At 55.9% G+C, this 25,867-nt stretch overlaps 1 protein-coding gene across 1 annotated transcript in view; it reads right to left on the reverse strand.

The window, feature by feature from the left end:
- Positions 1–25,867, reverse strand: part of COL13A1 (collagen type XIII alpha 1 chain) — a gene marked incomplete at both ends in the record, with an annotated part of 145,258 nt that overhangs the window by 64,713 nt on the left and 54,678 nt on the right. The window contains 8 exons of the mRNA XM_080823351.1: positions 2,678–2,704; positions 3,754–3,780; positions 4,584–4,619; positions 11,088–11,138; positions 13,392–13,418; positions 15,920–15,955; positions 18,703–18,729; positions 23,212–23,219. Of these exons, the coding sequence (XP_080679477.1) occupies positions 2,678–2,704; positions 3,754–3,780; positions 4,584–4,619; positions 11,088–11,138; positions 13,392–13,418; positions 15,920–15,955; positions 18,703–18,729; positions 23,212–23,219 (239 nt within the window). The remainder of the gene's footprint in view (positions 1–2,677; positions 2,705–3,753; positions 3,781–4,583; positions 4,620–11,087; positions 11,139–13,391; positions 13,419–15,919; positions 15,956–18,702; positions 18,730–23,211; positions 23,220–25,867) is intronic.

The raw sequence follows: 25,867 nt of genomic DNA on the forward strand, positions 1-25,867 counted from the left end.
CCGTGGGGCACTGTGACCCATGTGGCTGACCAGGTGTTCAGCACAAGGTCTGTCTACACCTCTCATTCAGTTCTGGGCGCTCCTATGGGGTGCGTGGGGCAGGGGTGATCCCCTTTTGAGGTGAGGAAATAGGTTCAGCATGCGAATGAGCCCCAGGCCCCTGTGTTGCATGCCTAGCAGAGGGGAAACCATCTGGGGATGGAGGTGAGTGGGAGACAGGCGGATGATAAGCAGGCCAAGATAATTACACTAGACAGTGTGTTGAATTAATAGCGAGGAGTCCCTGTGCCAAGCCAAACAGAAGCCTAATGGTTCTGGGGTCTGTCAGATGTTGATGGATGAATAAGAGGCAGACAGGGGATCTATCACACCGGTGTGGGCTCATGGGAGATGGGGTGTCCTCACCCTTTCCCCCTAAGTTAACTCAGACCCCCAACAGACAGGGGAGAATCATGGGTGGTTCAGTGGGGTGGGGCAGTGGGATGGCAAAGGAAGTGCCCCCATAGAATGGTTCCTATCCCTCAAGACAAAGGGCTTTGGCCACAGAAAGGAGTGTGGTAAGGTCCCACCCCATGGGTCTCAGCCCCAGCTCTGTTATTTAGAAGCCGTGGAGGCTTGGGCAATATACTCAGCCTCTCTGTGCCTCAGTCTCCCCTTTTGTATAGTAGGGATAATAAGCTGTTACAAGGATTACAGAGCAGGGCCTGCTTGACTATCATTATGACTTCTGGGTTGCTATAGACTGTGCTATGGTTAGCGTCAGGCCACAAGGAAGGGGAAGAAAGTGGCGGGGAGGGGTAGAGGGAAAAGCGCCCCAAACTCCTGACATCTGAACCCTAGCGCCTCTGGAACAATGGCAGCATGGAAGGGTTCCTGCCTTGGTCTCCACTGCTTCACGCATGCGCAGAGCAATGCTTGAGACAGGGGAGGGGCAACACGTCATGCACCTGCAGTGGGGGTGGCCGCGATGGACAGGAAAGCTGGATGGACACCTGGGTTCCAAAGCCAGCTCTTCCACCCATGGCCCCCAGAACCTCACTGCCCTTTTTCCAGCTCTGTGGATATTTTAAGGGCTTGCCTGCCTCAGGGCCTTTGCACATGCTATTCTCCCATGTCCAGATGCTCTTTCCCTTTCTTTTTCTTTTAGTTAAACCCTCATCCCTTGGGCCACAGTTCAAGTCTTTCTCAGAAAGTCTCTCTGACTCTTAACCCTGGATGACATGCTGTAACGTGGAGGTTTCTCAGGCTACCTGGCATTCTCTTTTTATCGCACTGTGCCAAGGTAATTTGTTAATTATGCATTGGATTGTTCAAATGCATGCTCCCCCACTAGACGGTGAGCTCCAGGATGGCAAGGACAGTGTTTCCCTTATACCTGGGACCTGGCACAGTGCCCAGCGTAGTGTGGATACTCAATAAGAATGTGTCCAGGGAAGGCAGGAGGCAGGGAGATAGGGAAGGAGAAAAGGAAAGAAAGAGGAAGAGAGGCCATAAAATGTGGAGGGAGGGAAGGAATTAGAGAATTGGGTTTGGATCCTGTTTCCGAGGCTCCCTAGCTGTGTGACTTAAGGTAAGTTCCTTAGCGTCTCTGAGCTTCAGCTCCCACTGCTCTCAGGGGGCTACTAGTAGGACCTGGAGCACAAGGCTTATGCTGAGGATGAAGGAGATGAGGCACGCATAGTACTTAGCTCTGTGCCCACCTCACAGAAAACCCTCAGTGAGTGTGAGCTGGGCCTGAGTTAACCAGACACGCTAAAGCCCAGAGGGAGCTGAGTTGCCAAGGGTCCCAAGCAATGTAGGGGGAGCTGGGGGGACAGGCCAGGTCTCCTTTCCCATCCACAAAGTTAGCCACCTCTTTCGACGGGCAGGGTTCCTGCCTCCCATGCCATGGCTGCACCCCGGTTGTGAGTGGAGAGTGTCCTCATGCTTGCACTTGGAGCAAGACACACACCAGAGCCGCGCTGGGCAGGGAGGCGGGGAGCCTTGTGGTGCTGCACATTCCAGGCCCTTCCGCAGGAGTGAGGTCCTCCCAATGTAGAGGTGACCACCCGGGGAGACTGGATAGCATCCCAGCCTGGGACTGGCTCATCTACTCTTAATGGCTGATCCCTTCCACGGAGAACTGGCCCCCTCCCCTGGAGTGGGCGGCTCCTGACAAGGGGCGGCTCTCCCTTCTGGAAGGAGGGGCCTGGGGGAGACCAGAGAGACAGGAAATCCCTTTACAAGGCTTTGCTGAAAGTGGAAGGGGCGGGAAGGAAGGTGGGGGCAAGTCGGCTTTGTGCCCAGCTGGGGCAGGAGCACGGAGAGTCCTGGGGCAGCCCCGAGCAGGGTCGGGCTAGGAGGAAATCCGGTTGCAGAGAAAGTGCTAGATGCTCCCCCCACGCTGAGTCTACATTCAGCTCTGAGGCAAAGGCGTGGCAGTTTGGGAGCACCTGCCCCCACTGTGGGATACTGGCGACTTTGGACCTCTCTGGACCTCCTCTTCCTCCTTTTTCAGTCAGAGAGGCCCCCTGCCTGCCTCTCCCCACTGTGTTCACGTGAGGACCGGGGGGATATGTTGTACACAGCTGGGAGTGACTGTGGGGGCAGCCGCTGGAGGGCGCTTGGATGCGGACCATGAGGGCCAGGCTGACCACCCCCCATGCCCAAAGGGAAAGCAGGAAAGCCGGGGTCTTACCATCTCCCCTTTGGGTCCAGGGTGGCCCTGGAAGGAGAAGAGTGTGAGCGCGGGTACACTGCACCCCAAAGCCCCTGCCCTGCCCTCTCTCCATCACCCACTGCTCATTTGCCCACATCTCTCTTCCTCACCTGTCCTCTCGCTCCCCTGGACCCACTGGCTCAGGCTTGGGCACCTGCCCCCCACCCTTTGCTGGGTCTTACTTAGCAGCCACCAGCCCCCCAAGAGCCCTGCTCCGTGACATACCCCGGGCAGCTTGGAGGCACGCCGGGTCCTGGGAGCTGAGTGGGAAAGGCCACCAGACCCCTCGCTGTGCTCAGCTCTGCCCTGTGGTGGGGGACGGCCAGGCGGGCGGCCAGACCCTCATCAGGGGGTCGCCAGCGGCTCAGGGCTGAGGCGAGGGCGTGGCTCTCACTGCCTTCCCTGATCATCTCTGAGGGCCTCAGAGGGCCAGAGCTCTCCCCCAGCTCACTCTTTCCGAGGAGTGGGGAGGGGTCTCTTTCCCCCATGAATATTTGGGTCTGGGGCCCAAGCCCAAAGGATTAAAATGGACAGAGGAGGAGCTATGGATGGGGACACAGGGTCCATGTGGACGAGGGTGTCAGGGGGCCTCCACCAGGGTGGGAGACCCAAGGAGACAGGGAGGCGAAGGCAGCCCCCCCAGCGGTGCTGGGGAGCAGTGGGGAGGGGGTTCCACGCTCCATTTAGAGTCAGGGCCTTGAGCTCTCCACTCCTCTTCCCTCCCTGCTGCCGCCCCGCCTCACTCCCTACCTCGGCCCCTTCCAAGGGCGCCTCAGAAACACCAACTTCTCGGGGTGGCTCTTGCCCCAGATGCCAAGAGCCCAGCTTGGTGGCCGTGGACTTGTGCCCAGGGGAGGCCCACGGGGGTCAGGGGCGACTCATTCTAACAGCCCCTCCGTGCCTCCCACGGGCAACGATTTCCCGCCCCGGGAACGTTCATTCGCTCTGGACCTTCTCCCATGGAGTTCGGGTCTTTCCGAAGGACTGAGGACCTGGGGCTATTGACCCTGTTCGAGCAAGGGAGAGGAGCTCACAGCCTGAGAGGGTCCACTCACCGGTTTGCCATCGAGCCCAATGGGACCCTGAAAGAAGAAAGAGGCCACATGTCAAGACAGCAGCGCAGGTTTCCTGCCGAAGAGGCTGCCTGGGCAGTGGTTAAGGGCACGGGTTCTGGACTCCAAGTTGGAGTTCAAGTGTCTGCCTGACCACTTACTGGTTATATGACCATGGGTAAGCTTAAGCCTCAGTTTCTTGTTCTACAGTGGGGTTAATAGAGGGGTCTCTGTGAGGAGTGAGCGAAGTGCCACTGTCCTCTACCAGGCACGAGGGACAGCCTGATGGATGACAGTCACCACGGCGATCACAGACCTAGCTCCTCCTCCTGACCCCGACTGCAAAGTGAACTATATGTTGCTAGAGAGCCTGGGGCTGGCTAACACCAACGCCCGCCCGGGGAAAAGGAAGAGCCTGTAGAACCTGTCTTGGACCCCTGGGGCAGGGGTCACAAGCATCCTTATGGCCGCATGACCACCTTGTGTGGGCAGGTCTCCTCTCCAAGCCAGGTCAGCGGTTGCTTCCTGAGGTTCATCATGTGTTCATTGTTCCAGTGTCCTGCTGGGGTTTACCCAGCCTGTGACTCGCCTCTCCTGTCCCTGTCCTGCTGTCTCTTCCTTTCCCCATGACTGTCCCTGTCCTCTCTTGCGATCTGGGCCAAGTGCCAGCTACTCTCCTCAGTGGCTCTCCGGGAGAGGCTGCAGGAAAGGGTCCTTACTGACCAGAGTTTGGAAGGTCAAGAGCAGCTTGAGGGCTGGCCCCACATGAAGTTTAACCCAGCCAGGCCCAGGGGTCACCGGGGACGCAACCCATCTCAGCCCTCCCTACTTACCGGAAATCCAGGGAAACCTCGAGTGCCCGGCTGACCCTGGAAAGAGCAGGAGAGGAGTGAGAATGAGCCAGGAGGGCATGAAGTTAGACCGAGTCCCCTTTGCTCCCAGAGTGCCCACGGGTTCCCTCCCACTCTTCCGGGGTCCTCTGGGGGAGAGCCTCCCCACGGTGAGCTGCCTAGCAGGGAGGCTGGAGAAAGATGGAAAGGAACACCAGAGGAAGCCTCCCCCAGGGTCTGGGGAAAAGGAGGGGTCCAGCCTCCTTCAGGTCTCCCTGGGAAGCAGAGCTGAGAGCTCCTCAGGGCCTCCGTGCCCTGAACCCCAACATATGAACAGGGAGCTGGAGGGCACAGACAGTGGGGACCGGCCCCCCATACCCTGAACTCCCCAACTGTGATCTTCTGAGTCCATTTTATTTACACAGTCATTGCCCTGGGCCACGTACATGAGGGTGGTTTGGATAGCAGAAACCAACCATCAGAAGGGGTGTTTTTAGGCCACATGGGTCAGACGGCTCGTTTTTCTCTCTCCCTGTCCAGCAGACCCCACCACCTGCTGTTGGGCAATCTCAGGGTCCCCTGATCTTTGTGTCCTCTCACGCCCATTCTCCTGTAGGTGCAAAGTGCCACGCAGGTAGGCGTTTGGGCTGGAGACTAGAAGCCACCGGTCATAGTCCAGGACAGGAGTGCCCAGAGACCTCTGCTCAGGGGACACAGCTAGGTGGGAAAGGGACCCTGCCATCAGGGTGGGAGCATCGGTCAAGTGGGGAGTGAGCCGCGTCCTACAGGGTCGGGATGGGCTTGTGGCAGGCAGCCCAAGGGCAGGAGGGAGGAGATGCCGCTCACGTGTCAGAGGGCCCCAGCCTTCGCTCCTCTCAAGGGTGAGTGATGCTAACAATAGCACTAAGGAGAAAACCCGGAAACCCTGCGCTGTGGCCTCTGGAACCTCGCAGTGTAAACTTTCAACTACTCTGAATGCCGAGAGGCCCGAGGAAAGAGGTCAGGAGGAGAGGATTCCAAGAAACATCTTCAAGTCCCACTCGGGATAGTGTTTACATGGTAAGGATAATCACATGGTCTGCTAATTACAGAGCCTGCCTGGGAGCGGGATCCATCTCCCCAGCTCAGAGCCAAATCCGGGGCTAACCAAGGCTTTTTTGGGACCTTGGGAAGAATGTTGTCATTGACCAAATGGAAACCGGGGCTCTACTTTCTGGAGATGCTGGGCTGGGTAAGGCACCCGGGGAGGCCTGGAACTGGATTTTAATCTACGTCTCTTCAATTACACGCTGAAGCTGGACCTCTCTCGCAGTGTTTACAGGCGGGTCATTTATCCGTGAACTGCTTGCTTGTGTTCCTTACCGTCAATTTCCCCTCACTTGTTTGTTTCCCATTGACCCAAGGGCAGCTCTTCGTCAAGGACGCTAACTCTTTGAGAGCCACGTGTGTCGCCAATATTCCTTCCAATCCGGCATTTGTCTTTTTCATGCTGTATTTCCCACCCGATAGAAGTTTTGCGTTTGGATGGGCAAACATCAATCTTTCCCTATGGCTCCTGGGTTTTATGCCATGTTTCTAGGGGACCTCCCCAGTGCGGACTTCATAAATGTCTGCTCACGCTTTGTCCTCGTATTTTATAGCTTTGTGTTTTACATCTAAGTATTTTATCCCTCTGGTGTTTATTCTGGTATAACAAGTGAGGTACAGATTCAGCTTTTTTTTTCTTTCTTTTTTTGGCTTTACCTTTTGGTAAATGGCTTGTCCCTTGTCCCAGCATCATCTCCTAAACAATTTATTTTCCTCTTCCTACTGTGAAATGAAATTTTTACCAGGGACTAACTTCCCAGATGCGTTTGGCTGTATTTCTGGCCTCCCCATTTTGTTCTATTTAACTGCTCTGTTTTTATAATACATCAGCTATCTAGTAGAACAACCAGTCCACTCCTGCCTTATCCCCCTTATGCTTTTTTTCAGAATTTTCCTAACATCCTTATGAAAGTTTACTTTTTTTCCTCCCAAATGAAATGAATATTATTCTGTTGGACTCCCGACCCCATAAAAAATTCACTGGAATTAGGATCATATTAAAATTATGGATTATAAACTTATTTGTAAATTAATAATGGATTAATACTATGTCCTTCCATGTAAGAACAAGGGACACAAACTTTACATTTCTTTCCAAAATCTCTTCCCTTAATTCAAGGCCAGGGTGGAGAGGGAGCCAAGTGGATCCCTGCTTTGTGGAAGTGGACCCCGATGTCTACTCCTACTTGCAATTTGTGCGGGGTAAATCCACATAGACAGACAGAAGCTTAACTCTCCCTTTCCTTCTTTCTGACCCCTGCAAGAGGGTCAGTCCTGTATCTGCCCAGAGCAGGCCTCCCACTCCACGTCAAGGCTGACTATCTTTCAAACAAAACCCCGTGCTGGTCATTATTTAATTGTTAGCTGAGGTGACAGAGAGTGGGAGAGAAGAGCCCTGCTTTGTACAGCATTTGCTAATCTCTGTGGTGTAAATATACCTCCCACCATGGCTGATTTTAAGCTATCAACGTGATGCCACTGAGCACAGAGTTGGGAGGGGGTGTGCGTGATCTGCCCTTACGGATCCGGTGAGCCAGCTCCAGCTCTGACCTCCAGCAGCAAATGGGGCGGGGGGGCGACCATCTCCCTTTGGATGTGACAAGGACATCTCAAGTTCATCACTTTCTGGTTAAACTCATCTTCCCCAGCAAAATCCTCTCCCCTATTTGGAGAATGCTACCACCGTCCACGTGGTTACTCAAGCCAGAAACGTGGAGTCACCTTGAACTCCTCCTTCTTTCTCAATCCCCACTTTTGTCATTATGTAATCAGCCAATTCCACCTCCAAAAGGTGCCACCAGCCCAGCCCTTGATTACTGCAAACGCCTCCCAGCCAGTCCCCCACCGACAGCTGCTTCTAAACACGCTCCATGCCGGAGCAGGAAGGGACGGGACATCTTTTCAGACTGCACATCTGATCACATCCATCCTCAGCTAAACACAAACCAAGGCTGTCCACGGCCCTCAGGATAGAGTCCCGACTCCTGAAGACCCTGTCCTGGTCCTTCTCCACCGGGCCCTGCTCGCCTCGCTAGCCGGCCCTTGCTCTGCTATGCAAAGCACTTTCCCTGTTTCTCTGGCAGTTTATAAGAACCTGTGTTCCCTGGGGGGGAGGGGGGGGGAGGGGGGCTCCTCCCCGGCCTCACAACCTGGGAACCTCTGCTCTTCCCTGATCACCATTTACTTAATCCTCCCTTTCCTGGAAGCCCTCTCTGTCCTCTCTGTCTGCCCCCACCCTAAGGCGGGTGCCTCTGCCCTGTGGGCACCGCTCCCTAGCCATCATGGCTGAGCACAGTCTGTATCCTAATCACGATGGGCTTCCTGGTCTCTCTGCGCAGGGACAAGCAGGCTGGGTCAGATTTTCACTGTCTACTCAGCACCTGGCCTCCAGTTGCTGCCTAATAAATATTAATGATCTGAATAAGCAAAGAAACGCTCAGCAGGTATATGGATCCAGCCTGGGGCATCTCCTTGTGAGTGAGGGCTGAGAGTTCCTCAGAGCCCTGAGGGCTCCCTCCTGGCCCCTGAAGACAAGCTGAGGGGCTCAGGGAGGGAGTGAGCTCCCCTGGAGATGGGGAGGGTGTCTCCTAGCCTGGCAGATGATCTGCTCAGTGTCCGCTGGGCCAGCCAGAGTCCCGGCCTCCCCCTCGCTGTAATGGGGCACCCCATTCCAGCATCTTGCTCATTGGAATGTAAACCGTCCTTTTCCAAAGTTCCTGGCTGGCTCCCCCTTGGGTCAGACTATTTAGGAAGAAGCTCCAAGAGAGGAGGCAGGTGGCCCTTGAGGGTGACAAGGCTGGTTCTTACTAGGAGCATTTATTCTGAGCCCTTTCTGGCTGGGTGGAAAGCCACACATTCCCCAAAATCCTCGGCCCTACAGGGGGCTTGTCTACTTGGCGTCTCCCCCTTATGATGAACGTTCCCTTTGTCTTCCCCTGCCCCTGCTCTCACCAGCTCTGGATGGCTTCCCGGGAGGAGTAGAGGTGTTTGCCCTGATCTCCAGTGAGGACTCAGAAGGGGGGACCCCAGTCATCTGGGTGATGGGCACCCACACAGGTGAAAGGGGAAGGAGGCTGGGCTTGGTTAAGCCTCCTGGTACTATACCCTCCCCTACCACCAAGGCTGCACCCACACGGAGAACTGTTTCTTCTCCTGAACATAAATATCCCTTTAAAAGGGTAGAGCTTGAAACTCTTGAAGGAAGGCATGGCACGAGAGTGGCATGAGGCGTTTGGAATGAGGCAAAGCTGGCCCAGCCCAGGGCCTAGCCCTGAGCTGCTAAGTGGTCTCAGGTGAGTTATGAAACTCTATCTCCTTCTCTGGGAGATGGGCTGGCAGGCCTGCCCCACCACTTTGTTGGGAGGACTGACAGAGGCCTGGGCATAGGTGGGATCTCGGCTTAGGCGGGCTCTCTCGGCACAGGCCCTAGGATAGGATAGGTGCCCAGGGGTTGGAATTTATCCCCGTTACCTGAAGAGAAGCTACTTTTCACCACTGGAGGCAAATTCTGGGCAGGGTACGGTTCCTCATCATGCACACGGATCCAGAAGCCAGGGGATCTGAAGCGGACCCCTGCCCCTGAGCGTGTTCTCAGAAGGTGGGGCCTTTTCAACAACTTTTCGGTAACTTGTTGGCATGACACTGCCCAAAGTGTGTCAGAGGACTGGAGTGACTGACCCAGTGGGATCTGTGATGAGACCGGGAGGCAGGCTGGGTGGTGGCCAAGGGGTGGGGCCTGTGTTCTGTTACTCTTCAGTCCACCTCACAGGCCTGCCCCGGCTTGGTCCTGGCCATTAGAACCTGGGGGCTTGCTTTCTCCGTGACCTTCTCACCTCCTAGAGACCCCCTGGCTGAGCACCACCTTTGGCAGGAGCTGCTGGGCTCAGGGCATGCGCGCGGCAGCTCCTCTGATGCACACAGAAGCTTACAGCCCATCCGAGCAATGGCCACGTGAGCCCAGAGGCCCGGATGATGCCGGCAACCCCATGGTCTACCCATGTGCCACAGCAGGGAGCCCTGAGGCCCAGGCTGAGCACCTTAATCCCCACGTGGCCACTCTCAATGGAGTGACCCCGGGCTAGCTCCTCAGCCTCTCTGTGCCCAGATTTTCTCAGGTGCTAACAGTACCTACCGGTGGGCTTCTTATGAGAATTGGGTAAGTTACAGTGTGCAGCCGTCTTAGGACGCTGCCTGCCACAAATTCCGTGCCAAGGGTCAGTCCTTGAACATCATCGCTGGGGTCCAAGCCAGAGGGAATCTTGCCCAGGAAGACGGGTCTCTGCAGCCCGGGACCTTTCCAACTCTGCTTCCAGCCTCGGCCCCTGCCCAGTCTGCCAGCCCTGCTCCCCAGCTCTGCCCTTTGGCTCCTCTCTCTGACCTGCCCCCCACCTCCCTGCAGCCCTGGAGGCCCGAGCCTCCTGTGGACAGGACTTAGCAATCTGCTCTCGGACCCCACTCCCTAGACCATGGGTAGGAGATGCTCTGGCTTGCCACTGGCTCCCTCTGGTGAAGGCAGGGGAAGGGGTAGGCTAGGCTCCACACCTCCGCTGGGTTAGCCTCAGGCTCCCAGAGGCTAGCCCTCTGCTTCCCTCACCCTCTCACTGTGCAGGCAGGACAGGAAAAGTGCACAGTGGAGCATGGAAATGGTGACCTGATCTATGGGGGAAGCCCTGGGTGCCAAGTGTCCTGGGTTCATTTCCTGTCCCAGCCTCTATGTGTGGGCCCCTGGCCCCTCGATGGGCCTGTTTCCCCTTCTGAGGAGGTTGTGCTAGACCATTGCTGAGGTTCTTTTTACCCTGACATTTGGTGATTGCCCTGATGCCCTGTGGTTTGGGCTTTCCTTCCCACAGTCACAGTGTCTTCCCACATCACCACCCTGTTCCCTTTTGGTCCCTAAGGAAACATATCAGAGGGGAAGCCTCTGATGTCCCTGAGCACCCCCCCCCCCAGCCAGTGGGTAGAGTCGGGTAAGAACCAGGACTCAGCAGGGTGCACAGAAAGGGGCCTTTCAGGATGAGTGGTGGGTGAGGCCTCTGCTGAGACCAGGAGTGGGCATTTCGGGCAGTGGATCTGAACGCTGGGTATCTGCTGGGTATCTGCTCCATGGGCTTCTGAAAACAAGGCTCATCCCCTGGAAAGCTGGAGCAGCCCGTTTGGGGAGCGACAAGCACTTTCTCCCCTGCCTGTAAGCAGCAGGGTCACCTCGAAGCTGCTGGCTTCCTGGCCAAAGGGTGGCCCTCGAGAGCCCTCCTGAGAGGCTGTAATTTAGGTATATTTAGGCAGGCCTGGCCTGGTTGACCACATCACAGGCAGTGGCCAGCAGGCACAGAGGCAGAGCTGGGACTCGTTCCCCCTCCACCCAAACCCTTGTCATTCCCTGGCCCAGCCCTCCCACCCTGAAGAAGAGCAAAAGCCACTTACAGGGGGGCCGCGGGGACCGATGATGGACATGCCGGCATCTCCTGGGGCCCCCTGTGGGAGAGAGAGAGAGGAGAGGGAGAGGGACAGGGGCCCGGAGTGGGAGGGGGTGGGCAAAGGAGGAGGGAAAGAAAGGAGCTGGCAGGTGGGGAAGGGGAGCAGGGTGGGATGGGGTGCCCGGCCAGCAGGGGGGAGGTGTGGAGGGAGGTGGAGCATCCAGGAGGGAGTGAGAAGGGCAGCAGGAGGCCGGAGGAAGAGGGAAGAGAGGTGAGTGGTAGCATGAGGTGTGGGACAAAAGATGGGGGGGGTAGGACCCCGGCAGAAGAGGGAAGAAGGGATTCAGCACAGGGATGAGCAAAGGCAGCATGGGGAGGGGAGGGCATACAGCTCAGCCATGAAGCTCAGACCCCAGAGGCCTCCCCACCAGGCCCTGCTCCCCTCCCTCCAAATTGCCCAGCCCCACCCTAGCCTCAGAGCCCCTGAACCCTTCGTCCACACCCCAGCCCCCAGATGCCCATTGTGGCGCCCGCCCCTGCAACAGGTGAGCGTGGCTGCCCCGTGGGTGGTGTTGCTGAGAACAGAGGTGGGGATAGGACCATGCTTGCTGTGTGGGTCCCACGGCCTTGAGCCCGCAGGTGGAAGTGGCCTGGGACTTCCTAGTCCTGATGTGAGAGTGACACAGAGGGCTGAAGTCAGGCCAGAATTTTCAGCCCCAAGAGGATGGAACACCCGTGTGTGTGTGTGTGTGCGCGTGTGCGCACGCGTGTGCACACTCGCACATGCATGGGAGCTGGGGGCAGGGAGGGTGATAGAAAGATGAAGGTATAGGGGATGCAGAGGGGGGTCAGAGATGATGCCCTGGCAGAAGGATCCAGGCTGTGCCCTGCTGCGGGGAGGGCTGGCTGCTTTTCCGCTCCAGGAACCCCCCTTCCTGGCAGAGGAAATGCCCAGGGCCTCCCTCCCAGGCCCTGCTCTGCCAGACAAGTCACAGAACCTCTCCCAGTCCACATCCGTCCTCTGCTCTGCTACCTTTCCAAGCAAAGGACCTAAATGCATTCATGACTGTCATGCCTCACGTCCAGGTGAGCAGTGAGCTCAGATCTGTAACTGTTTGTACCACGGCAAGGATACAGCAATTGTTACACGAGGCAGGGTAGTGTCAAGCTAGGAACCAGAACCTCAGGTTTGGAGCCCGGCTCTGCTCCCTCCCAGCTTTTCACCTTGGGCTACTTAACTTCCTTCTGCCTTGGTTTCTTATCTGTAATGCAGGGGAGAGGGAGAATAGTACCTGTCTCATGGGACGGTGTGAAAGTTTCATGAGATAATGTTGTGAAGTGCTTAAAAGAACGCCTGGTGCACGCAGGTGCTAGCAAGTGTTTGCAATTGTCCTTACACAATGATCTAGGCCCTCGTACTTCTCCCAGGCAGCGTGGAGCCCCAGGAGGGGACCCCGTGAGGCTGGGGCTCCTCTCCAGTCTGTCACTTGCTGCTGTGTGACCTTGGGTCTGTGAAGCTGCCTCCCTGTGCTCTCATGTAAATGAGAATATTAAAGCCTCCTTGGAAGGGCTGTGTCCGGGTTAGCTGGGAGAACAGAGGCAAAACACCTCTGCACTTGGGGGTTTGCGCTTAGTACATCGTAGCTGCTAGTGTTTTGCTGCCATTGTCATTATTTTGGAGATGGACAGACTCTCGAAAACACACACTGCCAGTGACAGACAAAGAAGTACTGAGCTGGGCATCAGGAGGTCTGGCTTCCCACCCCTGCTTGTCATTATTGTTGTGGGACCTTCAGCAAGCCCCACCCCTACACTGGGCCTCAGTTTCCTTCTCTATAAAGTGAACTGGTTAGATGTGTTGCTCTCTGATCCCTCAGGATCCGCCAGGGCTAATGTTCCAGAACAGTCCCTTGGGTTTCTGGCTTCGGAGGGGGCTCTGGTCTATGCCCCTGGGAGTCTCTCTGGGGTAGCAAGAAGAGAATTTCTATGTCTGAGGGCACCAGCCGTGGGCTGGGGAAGGACTAGAACCAGCTGCCCCAGACAGAGATCGAGATCCCCTCGCCTTGGGGAAGGGGGACGGCGAGGTCACAATCAGCCTCGGTGTGTGGGGAGACCCACGCTGGAGGGAAGCTGGGTCCTTAGCCGGGAGTCAGGGGTCTGGATGCCAGGCTGGGAGAGCCCGTGAGGGCAGAGGGCTGGGGCCTGCGTGCCGGGGGGAGGGGGACTGAGATGGGGGTCTCTGGAAGCCCCCCCCAAGGGTCCAAGGGGAAGAGACTGGGGCGGAAGGATGGAGGACAAAGTGAGGACTCACCTTCTCACCTGGTTGGCCCTTTACTCCCTGGGGCAGCGACATGCAACAGGGTGGAGGAGAGAGAAGGGGAGAGAAAAGAGAAGGGATGAGAGAGAGGCACACGCAAGAGTCTGTGTTAAAGGCACAATGACCAAACAAAAGGAATCGCTGCAAAGTAAGAAACAAAACAAAACATCGATGCTGACACATGACAGGTCCGGCATCCGACAAGCACAGTGCATGGATGGCTTCTGCCTCACCCCCAGGCCCGGCCCCAGCCAGCCGTTCCAGATGACAGAGAGAAACAGCGGCAGGAGGCTTGTCTGTGTGTGTGTGTGTGTGTGTGTGTGTGTGTGTGTGTGTGTGTGAGAAAGAGAGAGAGAGAGACATATCCAGGTCAGAAAGTCGCCCTGAGAAGCCCTGAGAAGCCACGTCCCCTGCTGACGGGGCCACTTGAGGTGGTGGTAGTTTGGGGGAGTGGGCATGAGGGGGACCTTGCCCAAGGACTGTGTTGTGACATGGAGTTTAGTTGGTTTGAAGGTCCTAAAGGGCACCAAGCATAAAATTTTGCCAAGCTACACGTGCTAGAAGCCATCAGGGCTGGCCAGGCAAGATGGCGGGAGAGGGAATAAAAGAATATGGGAAGACAGACGGCAGGACACAGACATCTGGGAGGAGGGAGGATGGGTCTGGGATGCAGAGGAAACTGGGCAGTCACCAAGAACCCCTGTAACCGTAGCAAGGCACGGAGAGACAGCTCCGATCTACCCTAACCCACCGAAGCCTGGGGCGCCCGGCTGTGCTGGTGGGAACCACAGGCGCAAATCAGGCACTTCACACCCCCAGCCACCCTCTCCTTATCAGGTGGCTCGGGCCAGGACTCCTACTGGGTAGCCAAATGGGTCCATTGTCACATTGAAAACAGTACAAGCAGCGTGGAAACCCCCAAGTGGTTGGAAAACTCTCGAAAGAAATGGGGGGGACCTCTTGTGGCCTTCCCTCCTGCCCCCACCCCTGAGGCTCAGAACTCGGGTGGACGCTTCCTGAGGACCCAGGTCCACGAGGGCCCAAGGAGGGCAGGAGGGGGGACGGCTGGCTGCAGAATTCAGAGTGTAGAGTCTTGAAGCCCACCTGTTGGGAGCCAGGATCTCAGCATCGGACAGTTGGCTTGGGTTCAAGTCCCAGCTCCACCCCCCCAATGTGGGTAAACTGAGTCTCAACGTACTCATGGATAGGACGGGTTCCTGGACGGCTCCGATGGAGAATCGGTCTGCCTCAGGCCCACGCATGGCATGAGAGAACTGAAGCAGAGGGACAGGGTCAGGCAGGACCCCGGGAAAGACACTTTACACCTGAGCCTCTGTTTTCTCATCTGAACAATGGGGGCAGAGATTGTGCCTGCCTCAGGCAGCTCTTGGGACCAAATGAGCTGACGCAAGTGGGGCTCTTGACACAAGGCCCAGTGCAGAGTGAGCACTCTTGGGTGTTAGCTGTGATTCGGAGGCTTTTCCTCCAAGCACCAGTTCACACCAGGCGAGCAAACTCCCGCAAGGATGCCAGACCCAGGCCTAAGGCCAACCTGTGAGGAGGCGAGGTCACGAGGCAAGGCATGTGAATGGCACAGGGGGCGTGGGAAGGGAGTCGGGTGTGGGGGGGTGCCCGAGGGAGCCAGGGTGGAGGTTGAGGCTGATGGCTGGTGGGGAGGTGGGGGTAGATGGGGAGCGTAGCTTGGGCACATCCTAGACTCGCTCCAGACTGGTGAGGCCGGAGTGTGGCCACCACCCACCTGGGCTGCCCCCAGAGCCCGAGCTGCCCTTTCTAGCCCCTTGGAGGTTAGCAGCCACCGGGGACAAACCTGGCGCTGGGACCCCGAGGCCTATGGTCAGCCTTCCCATTTCTGAGCTCTACCCTCCCTGTGGAACATTCCTGCTTCCCTTTCTTCATCTTGAGTTTTCGGCAGGAAACATTCAGTGGCTCACTCCCAGCCACCCGGGGAGGACTTGGGGGCACCGTCTGGCACCGTCAGGGCACCAGCCCTGTCCCCACCAGCTGCTCGTCTCTGTCTGAGGGAAGGCGCCTCTGGAAGGCGGCCCCGCTGCGGCTTCCGTAGGGCAACTCGAGGCTGCATTTCTTACCATCTGGTACCGCTCTTGCTGGGGAGGTTAGTGGCAGAGCAGCTGGAAATCTAAGCGTGAGCTGCCAGCCTGGGGATGGGGTGGGGGGCAGAGTCGGGGGGGGGAAGTCCTGCTGATATCAGGAGGGGCTTGGGCTTGGGTGATCGACAAAGAACTTCATCAGCGCTACTGCCTGCGCTTTTCCTCTGCCATGGCAGCTATCTGGAGAGCGAAGTCATACGGCAGGAGCCGAAGGATGACAATAAAATTTCTTCCCTTCTTTCCTCCTGCCCCTCTCTGAAGCCGACTTGGGTGGGGGAAGAGAGAGGTCTGACCCCATCCTTGGGGCTGGGGAGGTTGCTATGGATTGGAAGACAGGCTGGCACGAAGAAGCAAGCAACGGCTACCCAAGCGGAGAGAAATGCGCCAACTCACCACACGTCCAGGCATCCCAATGGCACCTTTGTCCCCCTGATGAAGGAGGCAGAAACAGTTAGATGTGGCTGGAGACAGGCCAGCATGTGAAGGGCCCCATGGGCTAGCTGTGCACCCAAGACCTGCTTTGCATGAGCACTTGGGACGATGCCCGCTCAGCCCCTAAGGACGGTTAGGCAAGCAGCCACCCCTATCACCGTCCACACTCAGAACAGTGCTGTGGAGAGTGCACTAACGTAGGAGTCTGGTCCCTAGCCTGAGCCTCCGTTTCCCTATGTGTTTCCTGATTAGTCCAACGCCCTTCCTCTTTTACACTTCTGCTGTCACAGTCTAGTCTGGCTATGGGCAGGATGTGGTATATCTTTGTCCCGCTCAACTCCAAGGTACAGAGCGGGCTGAGTGGTTGCCCCGTGTGGACAGGGGAGTGGTCTATTTGGCCAGAGCTGAGGAGCAGGGCCATGTCCCCAGGCCCTCTGTCCAAGAAGGCTGCGACAGAGTCCTTCTCCCTGCCCTCCTCCCGGCCACCCCTGGCACCGACCGGAGGGACGGTGAGCCATGTGGATAGAGCCACACCCAAAGTTTCAGCTGCTTAGAGGGACATACTTCATTTCATAGCCAGGGGTTACCTCTTCTCACTCTGGAAATCTGCTTAGTAAGTTTTGTTCCTCTCCCTTTTGGTAGAAAACATTTTTTTGCAATCATAAGTGTGCAGACATCATAAAATCTGGGGTGGGGCCTGGGGTTTGCTAGGAGTCTAGAAGGACAAAAGTAATGGGGGCCAAAAATCAGACAGTGTTTGTCACGGCTTCCTGGGCAGGAGAGAGCTGGGCTTGTCAGTTTCCCCGAAGGGTGTGGGCGCTTCTGGGCAATTCTGCGTCTGCTGACCCCCCCACTGAGACAACACACCTTGAGGGACAACTTAGCATCTCAGCATGTATGTGGGTATAACCGAGAACAGCAAGTGCTCTGAAATTAGGGTCTTAGGCACACAGGTCCGTGGCGTCTCTAGTAAATCGTTTACCCTTCGCGTAAGAGTGGCGGGGGAGCAGCGTTGGTGAGAAGACTGGTTCTGCTTCTGTACCTCCCTGAGCACCTGTGTCTCTCTCAAGGGGCTGCTGGGAGGATGGCAGGAGATGATGCCCCTGGAAGGTCTTCTCCCAGGGCTTGGCACCTGGGCCATGTTGCATAAGCGAGGTCTACATGCCGTGAGCCCAGCACAGCTGTGGGCAAGTGAAATGTGCAAGCGTGTTTGTACTTCATCCTTTTTGCATTTCACAAGGGGCTGACAGCAGCAGGTCTTTTCGCGGGTCCCTCCCAGTTTCCCCCACGTGGAAGCACAAGGGGGACGAGGATGGGGATGGGCCATCCGCCCTTCCTACTGAGGACACCAGGCCTGCCGCGCGCTGGCTGTGACTCCCCCATGGCCCGCTCACTCTGGAGTTTTGAATGATATTGCAGGATGTGCGTTTTGCTTTCTCTCCATCTCTTTTTTAAAAACTAATGTTCTTTGCAGTCCTGGCCATAAAATGCTCTGGTTAGGGACAGGCATGGAAGGGCCAGATACTGGGAACTCTGCGCGGCAGCCCCGGCTCAGTGAATTGCCCCCAAATGCTTTTTAAAGGCGGACGTTGTCAGAAAAAACAAAGTCTGCCCACGTTCTCCCCAGTCATCTGATTTTTCCCCCTCCTTGGATTTCATGGGACCAAATCGCCCGTCCTCCTTTGCTCCGGGGCTTGGTGCTTACTGGGAGAGTTTCCAATTTCAAAGCTAAACACCCTCCCACATGCATTTCATTAAGAAAGTCACTGTTGGACATGAATTCTAGAAGCTGCTAGATTAGTCAAGGGGTTACAGTGTGATTCATGTCGAAGAGGAACAGGGATGCACAGAAGGATCTGGAAGCCAATGGATGCGGCCCTCGGCGCAGGGAGGGGAGCTCGCCTCTGCCCTCTGGCTGCCTACTGCATCTCGCCTGACTCCCTAAGCCATCCCAGGGAAAGTGGTATCCAGCACTCAAGGCATCTTTGCCCCAGGCTACATCTCACAGAGCCATGTCTCTGAAGACTTAAAAGACTTCTCAAACATCAATCATGGACTGCAGGAAACAGAGGTATGATATGTGTGTGACAATATGGCCCCCACAGGTCTCATATGAAGCTTGGACAGTTGGACAAGGTATTCTACCTCACTGAGTCTCAGTTTCCTCATCTATAAAATGGGTATGAATTTTAATGGCCATTTCACTGAGTTGTCGAACAAATCAAAGACATGAAGAGTGAGGAGCAGAGTGCCTGGCCTGGACTAGGGTCTCAATAAGGGATGGCTGTCAGTATTCTACTTTGAATCCAAAGTCCCCACGGCTACTTGGCTCAGTCTGTCTAGCATTTGGAAATGGTAACTGGGGGGATAAACAAAGTTTTTGAGTCTCCTTTTACTGGAGGTCATAGGACAAAAGAGGGGCAGTGGTCTTAAGCTAAGCCTGTATGCAGGAGGATAGCCAGTAAAGCCAGTGGGCTGCCTCCCCTTCCAGTCCCTCATTATAGGGCCTTCAGTCTAGAGGTCAAGTCTAGCCTCAGAAAGGCCCGGATGTGGTCATACGCCTGCCTGGGGCCCCGGGAGGGCTACCCAGGAGCTTCACCCTCGGCTGTAGGTTAGAAGAGCTGGAGAGAGCCCTCTCACCCAGACACACTTGAAGGAAAGCAGCCACCAAGCCTAGCCAGCCCTTGGTGTGAGGAGAGTAGAAGAGAGAGATACAAAGGAAGGAAGAAATGAAAACTACTTACTGGGATGCCAGGTCTTCCAGCAGGACCCTGAAATAAAGGGAGGAAAGAGTGGGGTTTATGAAGGTCAAGGTAGTAAGACTTGAGCATTCCACATCGTCCAATCAGCTGTGGAGCCTGAAGCCCCTTGTGCTCTAGAAGCCTCTGTTATTTTATGAACAAAATGAAGGCAGGACCTTGATCACTAAGCCTCCTCTCAGTTTTAACATTCATTCATTCATTCATTCATTCATTCAGAAAAGCAGCTAATGGGGGTCTCCTCCATGTCAGACCCGGGGAAGATACAAGCAAAAGAAAGACAAGAATGTCCCCTCTCGTGTCTCTGCCCTTAATGACTCAAGGATCATCAGGGCCGTGGGTCTTACTTCTCTTTAAGCCTTTCTGTCTCAGCCAGGGGGTATCCTACGACTCTTTCCTGGGCCTGTGTGGCTCCAGAAACCTGTCTTCCCTGACCGCGCAGTGTCTTTCAGCCCTTCCCCCATTACCCTAGTATACCTGCCCAGCCCAATCCTGGGCACAGACTAAAGGCTCCATGTAATGTTCTGAAATCCCACTGGAAAGAGGAAGACCTTCCACAAAATGTGTCCCAGAGCTAATAATTATCACCGGACCAACATACAGAGCAGTGACTCAGGAACCAAGCAAATCCCAAGAGACTTGGGGCTTTTTAGTTCCAGCACTCAACTTTCAGATGGATCTGCTACAAGAGGGTGGCCACGAAACAGCTGGCATACAGCAAGTGCTAAATAAATGCTAGCTGTTACAGTTACTGGAGAAGAGCCCTGGCAGGAGGCGTGTGCAACTGGCCTTGGTGTCTCCCCGCGGAGACTTTGCTACCAGATGTGGTTTCCGTCCTTCCAGACATCCTGCTCTTCCTGCGAAGCCAAGGCAGGACCAAGCATGGGTCCCAGGGCGCTCCCTGGAAGCTAAGTCCATGCACTGTTGGGCTGCTCAGGCAGACCCGGGAAGCACCAGGAATAAGTCACTCCCTCTGGCCCTTGTTCCTGAGGGCATCCCAGAGGAGGTGGTGCAGTGCTTCGCCCACAGAGAACTGAGGTCAGGCCCTGCCAGGGAGTCTTTGGGGGTAGCTGGGGAATGGCTCTCACGGGCACAGGACATATCCCCATCTCTTCACTCTGCTTGATTTTGCCCCCACGGCACTAAAACATAAGCTCCAGAGGCAGGGATTTTTTCTGCGTTGTTCATGAGTGTGTCTCCAGTGCCTGCAGAGTGCTGAGCTCTTGGTTGGTTCTTCGTTCCTATTTGTGAATGAATGAACTTGAGGGCAGATGCTCTGGACCTGGGAAGTCAGTCTCCTTTTCTCCTAGGCCCCCAGGAAGATAGCTCAAGCACCAAATAGCCTCTTTAACCCAGAGCTTTAGCACTGAGCCAGTACCCACTTCCTGCCACTTTTATGCTGCCAGGTCCTGATGCTACCAGAGAGTGGTCGAGACATGGGCCAGCCACCTCCTTCACATCCCAGGGAAGGGAACGGGCCTACTGAGGGTTTCCAACCCCACACAGTGGGTCTACCCCGAATAGGGACTAAAGGGACAGGTTACTACCGCTCCTGTGTACCCACCACCTACTCGTCCTACCTCATCTGCACACGGGAGGGACTTCTCTCGGGTGTCAGTATCAGGAACATCTGTGTTTCACTCAAGTGCCAAGTGCTCCTAACTTCCTACAGCCTGACTTGAACAACTCTGTTTTCCTCTTTGCTCTGGCCACCAGGAAGCTCGGAGCCCAGTCAGTGGCTCGTTTTGCATAGGATGTTGTCATGTCATCAGCTCTGGATCCCTTTGCTTTCCTGCCTCTGCTCTCCACCCTCCTCCATTGTTTCCATATCTCATTTGTAAATCACCCCAGAATATTTTTTTTAGAATAAGGTGGGTAGAAATAGATGAAATAATAAATGAATTAATAAAAACCCGCAGAATAATCATTCCCTCCTTAAAATTAAAAGGCTTACCAGAATCTTTGTGGATCATCTAGGACTTAAATGAGTTAGTATATTGTAATTGGAAATATGTTCTAACACACACTTGTGTGTATATATGCATATATACATGCATACACACACATATTAATACATATATATTCCTCGCCACTCCTGGAAGAGGTAGACACTATAACTAACCCCATTTTATAGATGAGGAAACTGAGGCACAGAAAGGTAAAGCAACTTGCCTTAGCTGACATAGGGCCTAGCTCGAAGTGGCAGAGCCAGGATTCGGACGCAGGCAGTCTGGCTGCACAGCCCACGCTTGCAATCACTATGCAAACACAACAGTGCCTGTCACATCGTAAGTGCTAGCTAGGATTTCAGCAAGGACCACCTTCAGCCAGGGTGGCAGCTGGACATCACATATTTCCCTGTATTCCTCCAGGGAAAGAGACCTCCTTACTTTCCACTACCGTCAATTTCAGCCTCACAGCTCCCACTAAGAAGTTCTCTGAAATCTACAGCAGGTGTGGCCTGCAGGTGTCAGCTCCAATGTGCCGACTACAATGGATTGGGAGCGACTGAGCAAAGTCAGGTTAAGAAACCTCCCGATTGATTAGCAATGTCTGCCATGGGCATGAGGTGGTGCACCGGGAGGTGGTGCCCATGATTTTTCTACTGTCTAAATGATTCCTGTGGCTACTTAAATCCATCCTCCTCGGTTGTGTTCTCCAGGCAGTGGCCATCCTGTGCCCTTGGGGACCTGGGTCTTCCAACTGGAGTACAGAGTTACGCCAGGAGGGGCTCCCAAGAGACACTCAGAGGGTGGCGACAGGCACTGCCACCAGCTGCCATCTCTCTATTCCTCAACAGCTGCCTCCCTCAACAGCATTCTTCCTTCCCTCCCACAGCATGATATGAAGCAGATAGAACAGGGCTAGGAGGTGACCCCCACCCTGGCCAGCTTCCCATTTCCTCCTTGTGGCTTCAGCCAGGATAAGGTGAAGGTGCAGGACACACCCAGAGGCCGTGTCAGGAAGCTACCTGGGCTCCTGCCTCTTGCTCCCAGTTCAGGTGGTGGCCAGGCAGACAGGGACTAAGGGACACCCATATCCTTCCCACTGCATAGCCCCTGGGGCCAGCAGCACTTTCTCTGGCTGGGAACCGTCTGGGGGTGAGGCTCGCTGATGCTCTCAGAAAGCTACATTCCTGGCAAGGCAGGGACCTGGAGCTGACCTGATTCTGGCAGGTTGGCCCCAGCCTGGTTGCGGGGGTGGGGTGGGGTGGGGGGTGGGGGTGGGGTGCGGTAGGGGTGGGGTATTCTGGGGGAGCTTCCAGGAGTGGGGAACTGAGGACTCTTTTGGGCTTTGTCAAGAAAGAAGGGGAAAAGCAGCCCATTTCCAGCAGGTGGTCTGTTGAAATTTCCTATGGCAGAGTTTATTTTGGAAGATTGATGACAGGAATTGAGATCTGACATCTACAACACGCCGTGATGAATCACGCCCCGGCTTGCGGGGACTGACACAATTTTCCTCCCTCCGTAAGTCGGCAGTCAGGGAGTCGGGCAGGATGGGCGGTGTGGGCTCAGTGTGCCTTTTCAGGACAAGATGGGATAGTAAATAATGGTCTGACTGCAAACAGGGCTGGCTGTTCTCGAAGGACAGAGGGAGAGGGGACCGACTGCTCACGGGCAGCTCTGAGCAAGGCCAGGAACCTTGACAAAGATCTGGGGTGGGGGCTCCTCCCTTTCAGCTCCAATCCCCAGCTCCCCCGGAAACCTCTGGGCCTTTTGTTGGGGTATCAAATGCAGTCCTCAAAGAAGACGTGTTCCTATTCTCTGGATCCATTACTTCAGGGAGATAGTCTCCTTGGGCTCTTCTCAGGTTCTCTGGAAGCAACTGGGCTCCCGGCCCCACCCTGGGCCTTAGGGTGACGCCAGGGGAAGGAGCCAGACCCGCAGTGATCTGTGCTGTCTCGCACTGTCTGCCCACTGAAACTGATCTGTCCCATCAAAATACCACCACCACCGGCAAGGACCACCCGCTAACCACCTAAGTTGGCCCGAAGGGAGCGGCCCACACACAAGCCAGCGTGCACAGCAGGTCCTAGGAAGCAGTCCACGCAGAGCCACGCGCGCTGACCTGTTTCCTGAAAGGCCAGGAGACCTCTCAGGACCAGGGCTGAGTACAGATTATCTTTCTTCTTTCTCATACCTGGAGCTTCTTTGAGTCCAATTGCTTCCTCTGGGGACCAAGGAGCGGCCTAACAATGGGGCAAGCCTGCCTTTCAGATTGATATTGGGACCCGCTGGGCCTGGGGGCAGCCATTGTCTGGCCCTGGAGAGGTGCAGGGGTGGTGGCTGAAAAGTGAAATGGAGAAATGGAGGCCTCCATCCCCGCGTCAGCACTCCAGAGGGACCCCGCAGACTCGCGTGCGTGCAGAGAGTACAGGGGCTCCCTGGGAAGACGGTGGGCCCAGCTGTCAGTCCCCCCTCCCAGGGCCCGGTTACCAGCAGGGAGTGAGGCCTTTCAGATGTGCAAGCCTGGAATGTGGCTGGAGTTACTTACAGGAGGTCCTGAAAGAGACAGAGAAAATGCCAGGGTCAGTGTCACTGCTGGGAGGACAGGCAGAGCAGCCTCAGAAGCAGTGTCCAAAAAGCCTTTGGCTGGGGGTTTCCATCTGGTCTGCGACGTTTGTATTTTCCTGGCCCGCCTTCCCCAATATAATCTCTCCCCCTTTATTTCATCTCCATATTTTCATTATTGGATGAGAAATCCAGAGGTCTGGGCCCCCGCCGGGCCCGAACTTCCCACCCCAGAAGATGCGCTCCTTGGGGCCCCGCCCCAACCCGGGGACACAGTTGCTTTGCAGAACGCAGGGCCCTGGACACCGAGACAACATCGAGGGTGTGACAGAACCTCAGGAGACGAGGGTTACTAGCTTGCTCGCTGTCCTCTGCACGCTTCCGTGAAGTGCCCGGAGAACGAACAGGAAGCAAGCAGCTCGGGCGAACATTCCGCACTAGCTTCCCTGCCTCATGTCTGTCTGGCCTGTCCTGGTTTCTGTTAAACCGTGAGTCGGGCGTTTCTACCCTCCTGGGTCTGCTGCCCACTCCCTCCTCCTCCCGGGCCTCCTGCGCCCAGCGGTCCCCTTCCTCTGCGCCTCTCTCTTTCTTCTCTCCTGCTTCTGTCCATCCTGCCCCCATCCCCCGTCCCCTGGAAGCCTTCAGCATTAGCCCCATCTCATTGCCCCTGATGGCCAAGAATCACAAATCCCCATGTTCCAGGAAGGGGGCAGGAGGATGGGTGCGGAGGGAAGGTGGAGAAGAGGGAGCCGCGGGCGGACGGTGAACTGGACTGAAGGCATTTCGGCATTTTGGCCCCAACGTGAGTCATGAAAGCCCCAGGGCCAGTGGGATTCCCAGCTGGGCCTGGTGTGTCTGCCGGGGGCCCCTAGGGACCTGGCTGCGTTAACACAGCTGCTACTCTTGTTGTTTCTTTCATGCTCCGCCAAGAAAGGCTCCTTCTGCTCCCCCCCTCGCATTCCCCAAGCCGGCCTCCTTCTCTCTGCCTCCATCTGCCTGCTTCTCCGGTCCGGCCAGGAGGAAACAGCCTCTTCCATGCTGGCCCCTGTCAAGCTGTCACGTTAAGGGGGAACAAAATGTTTTAACTTATGAAAATAATAAGTCAAGAGGAGTAGTGACTGGGTGGGGAGGCCCGGGGCAGCCCGGCATGGTTGCAGAACAGCCAGAGGGAGGGAGATGGCGGGAGGAGGGGAGCATCTGGGACCTATTAGGTGGAGGGGCAAGGCGGTGTCACCCGGAACCCGAAAATATCCCCTGAGTGCAGCTTGCTGGAGGGGCCAGCCCGACCAGAAAGTCCGGACCTCCTGGCTACGGGAAGCATTCTCGTGGGAAGCAGGCTGGTGACAAAGTTCAGGGCACGGCAAGTTTGGGATGGTTGAGCCACATGGAAAGCAGACGCTCTGCACCGTCCGCGCCTGCCGGGACCCCAGCTGCCAGGGCCGCAGGCTCTGGAGGAATGTCTGGTGACAGAGCCTTGCTTCGGCGATGGCCCAGCCTGCTGTTAGCCCCCACTGCTGTGTGTGTGTAGGCTGGAAGCAGCCAGGCCGCTGACCCGGGACTCTGGCACTTAGCCGGCTCCCAGGAGAGCTCTTTGTTGGGTCCACCCCAGAGTGGGCAGAACAGAACTTCTACTGAAGATTTCAAGGGTTTTTCTATCATCCATGGTCCTTATTAGATGCTCGGCATGATTCGATGTGTTTCGCATTTGGGGGAAGGTTCTGTTATATACCCACTTTGCAGATGAAGACACCAAGGCACAGAAAATCTGAGTCCCTGGGCCCTTCACTACAGTGCCTCTCTCCACACCTACCCCCAAGCTGCTCACAGATCTGCCCCCTCTCCACACTTCTTCCTTGCCTGCATGCCCAGTTTTTCAACCTGTCTTCTCTCTCTAGATCCTCCCATCTCTTGGTTATAATTTGGCGGTGTCAGTCTCTTCCAGACCACCACGCCCCCTACCCAGACTTTAAGTATTCCCCTGGAAAATCGTCAGGCCCTTGGAAAACCTAACTGCTGCCCTGCCCCCCTCCAGCACGGGTCGTCACCTAATGCTGTATTCCATGCCCAGCGGCTGAAGGTGGCTTGTGAAATCCACCAGGGCCTTGATGTTACAGCTGGGTCTCCCGTGTGGCCACTTGGCCATCCTCAGTAACGTGGCTGCTGGTTGTCCCTCCTGTCCCACGACCAGACACTGAAGGATAGGCTCACAACAAGGCAATACCAAGTCCTGATTGTACAGAGAGTGACAGAGCCTGGAGAGTGACATACAGTCACTGTGTAGGTGGGCATAGGGATGGGAGCAGAACCCAGGGCTCCTGGCTTCCCAAGTCCTGGGTCTTCCTCACAAGCCCACGCCCACACTGCCATAGCCAAAGGGAGGAGGAAGACACCTGACTCCACCCCTGGGCCTGACCAACTGTGGCAGTGCCCCGGGGATGAGCAGAGCATCTGCAGTGAGGCCCCCAGGGCAGGGTCCACAGCAGAGGTTCTGCCTGATATCTGTCACCTACTACCTCAGTGAGGACGCCACTATCCTCTCCAGGGTCTGGCTGACCTCCTTCAGGTAAACAGCGACATTCCTCTTGAATGGATACAGAGGAATGGGCTTCTAAGAAGAATCCTGAGGTAGTGTTCTGGGT

This window comes from Martes martes, assembly GCF_963455335.1.
Source record: "Martes martes genome assembly, chromosome: 14".
Taxonomy (NCBI): Eukaryota; Metazoa; Chordata; class Mammalia; order Carnivora; family Mustelidae; genus Martes; species Martes martes.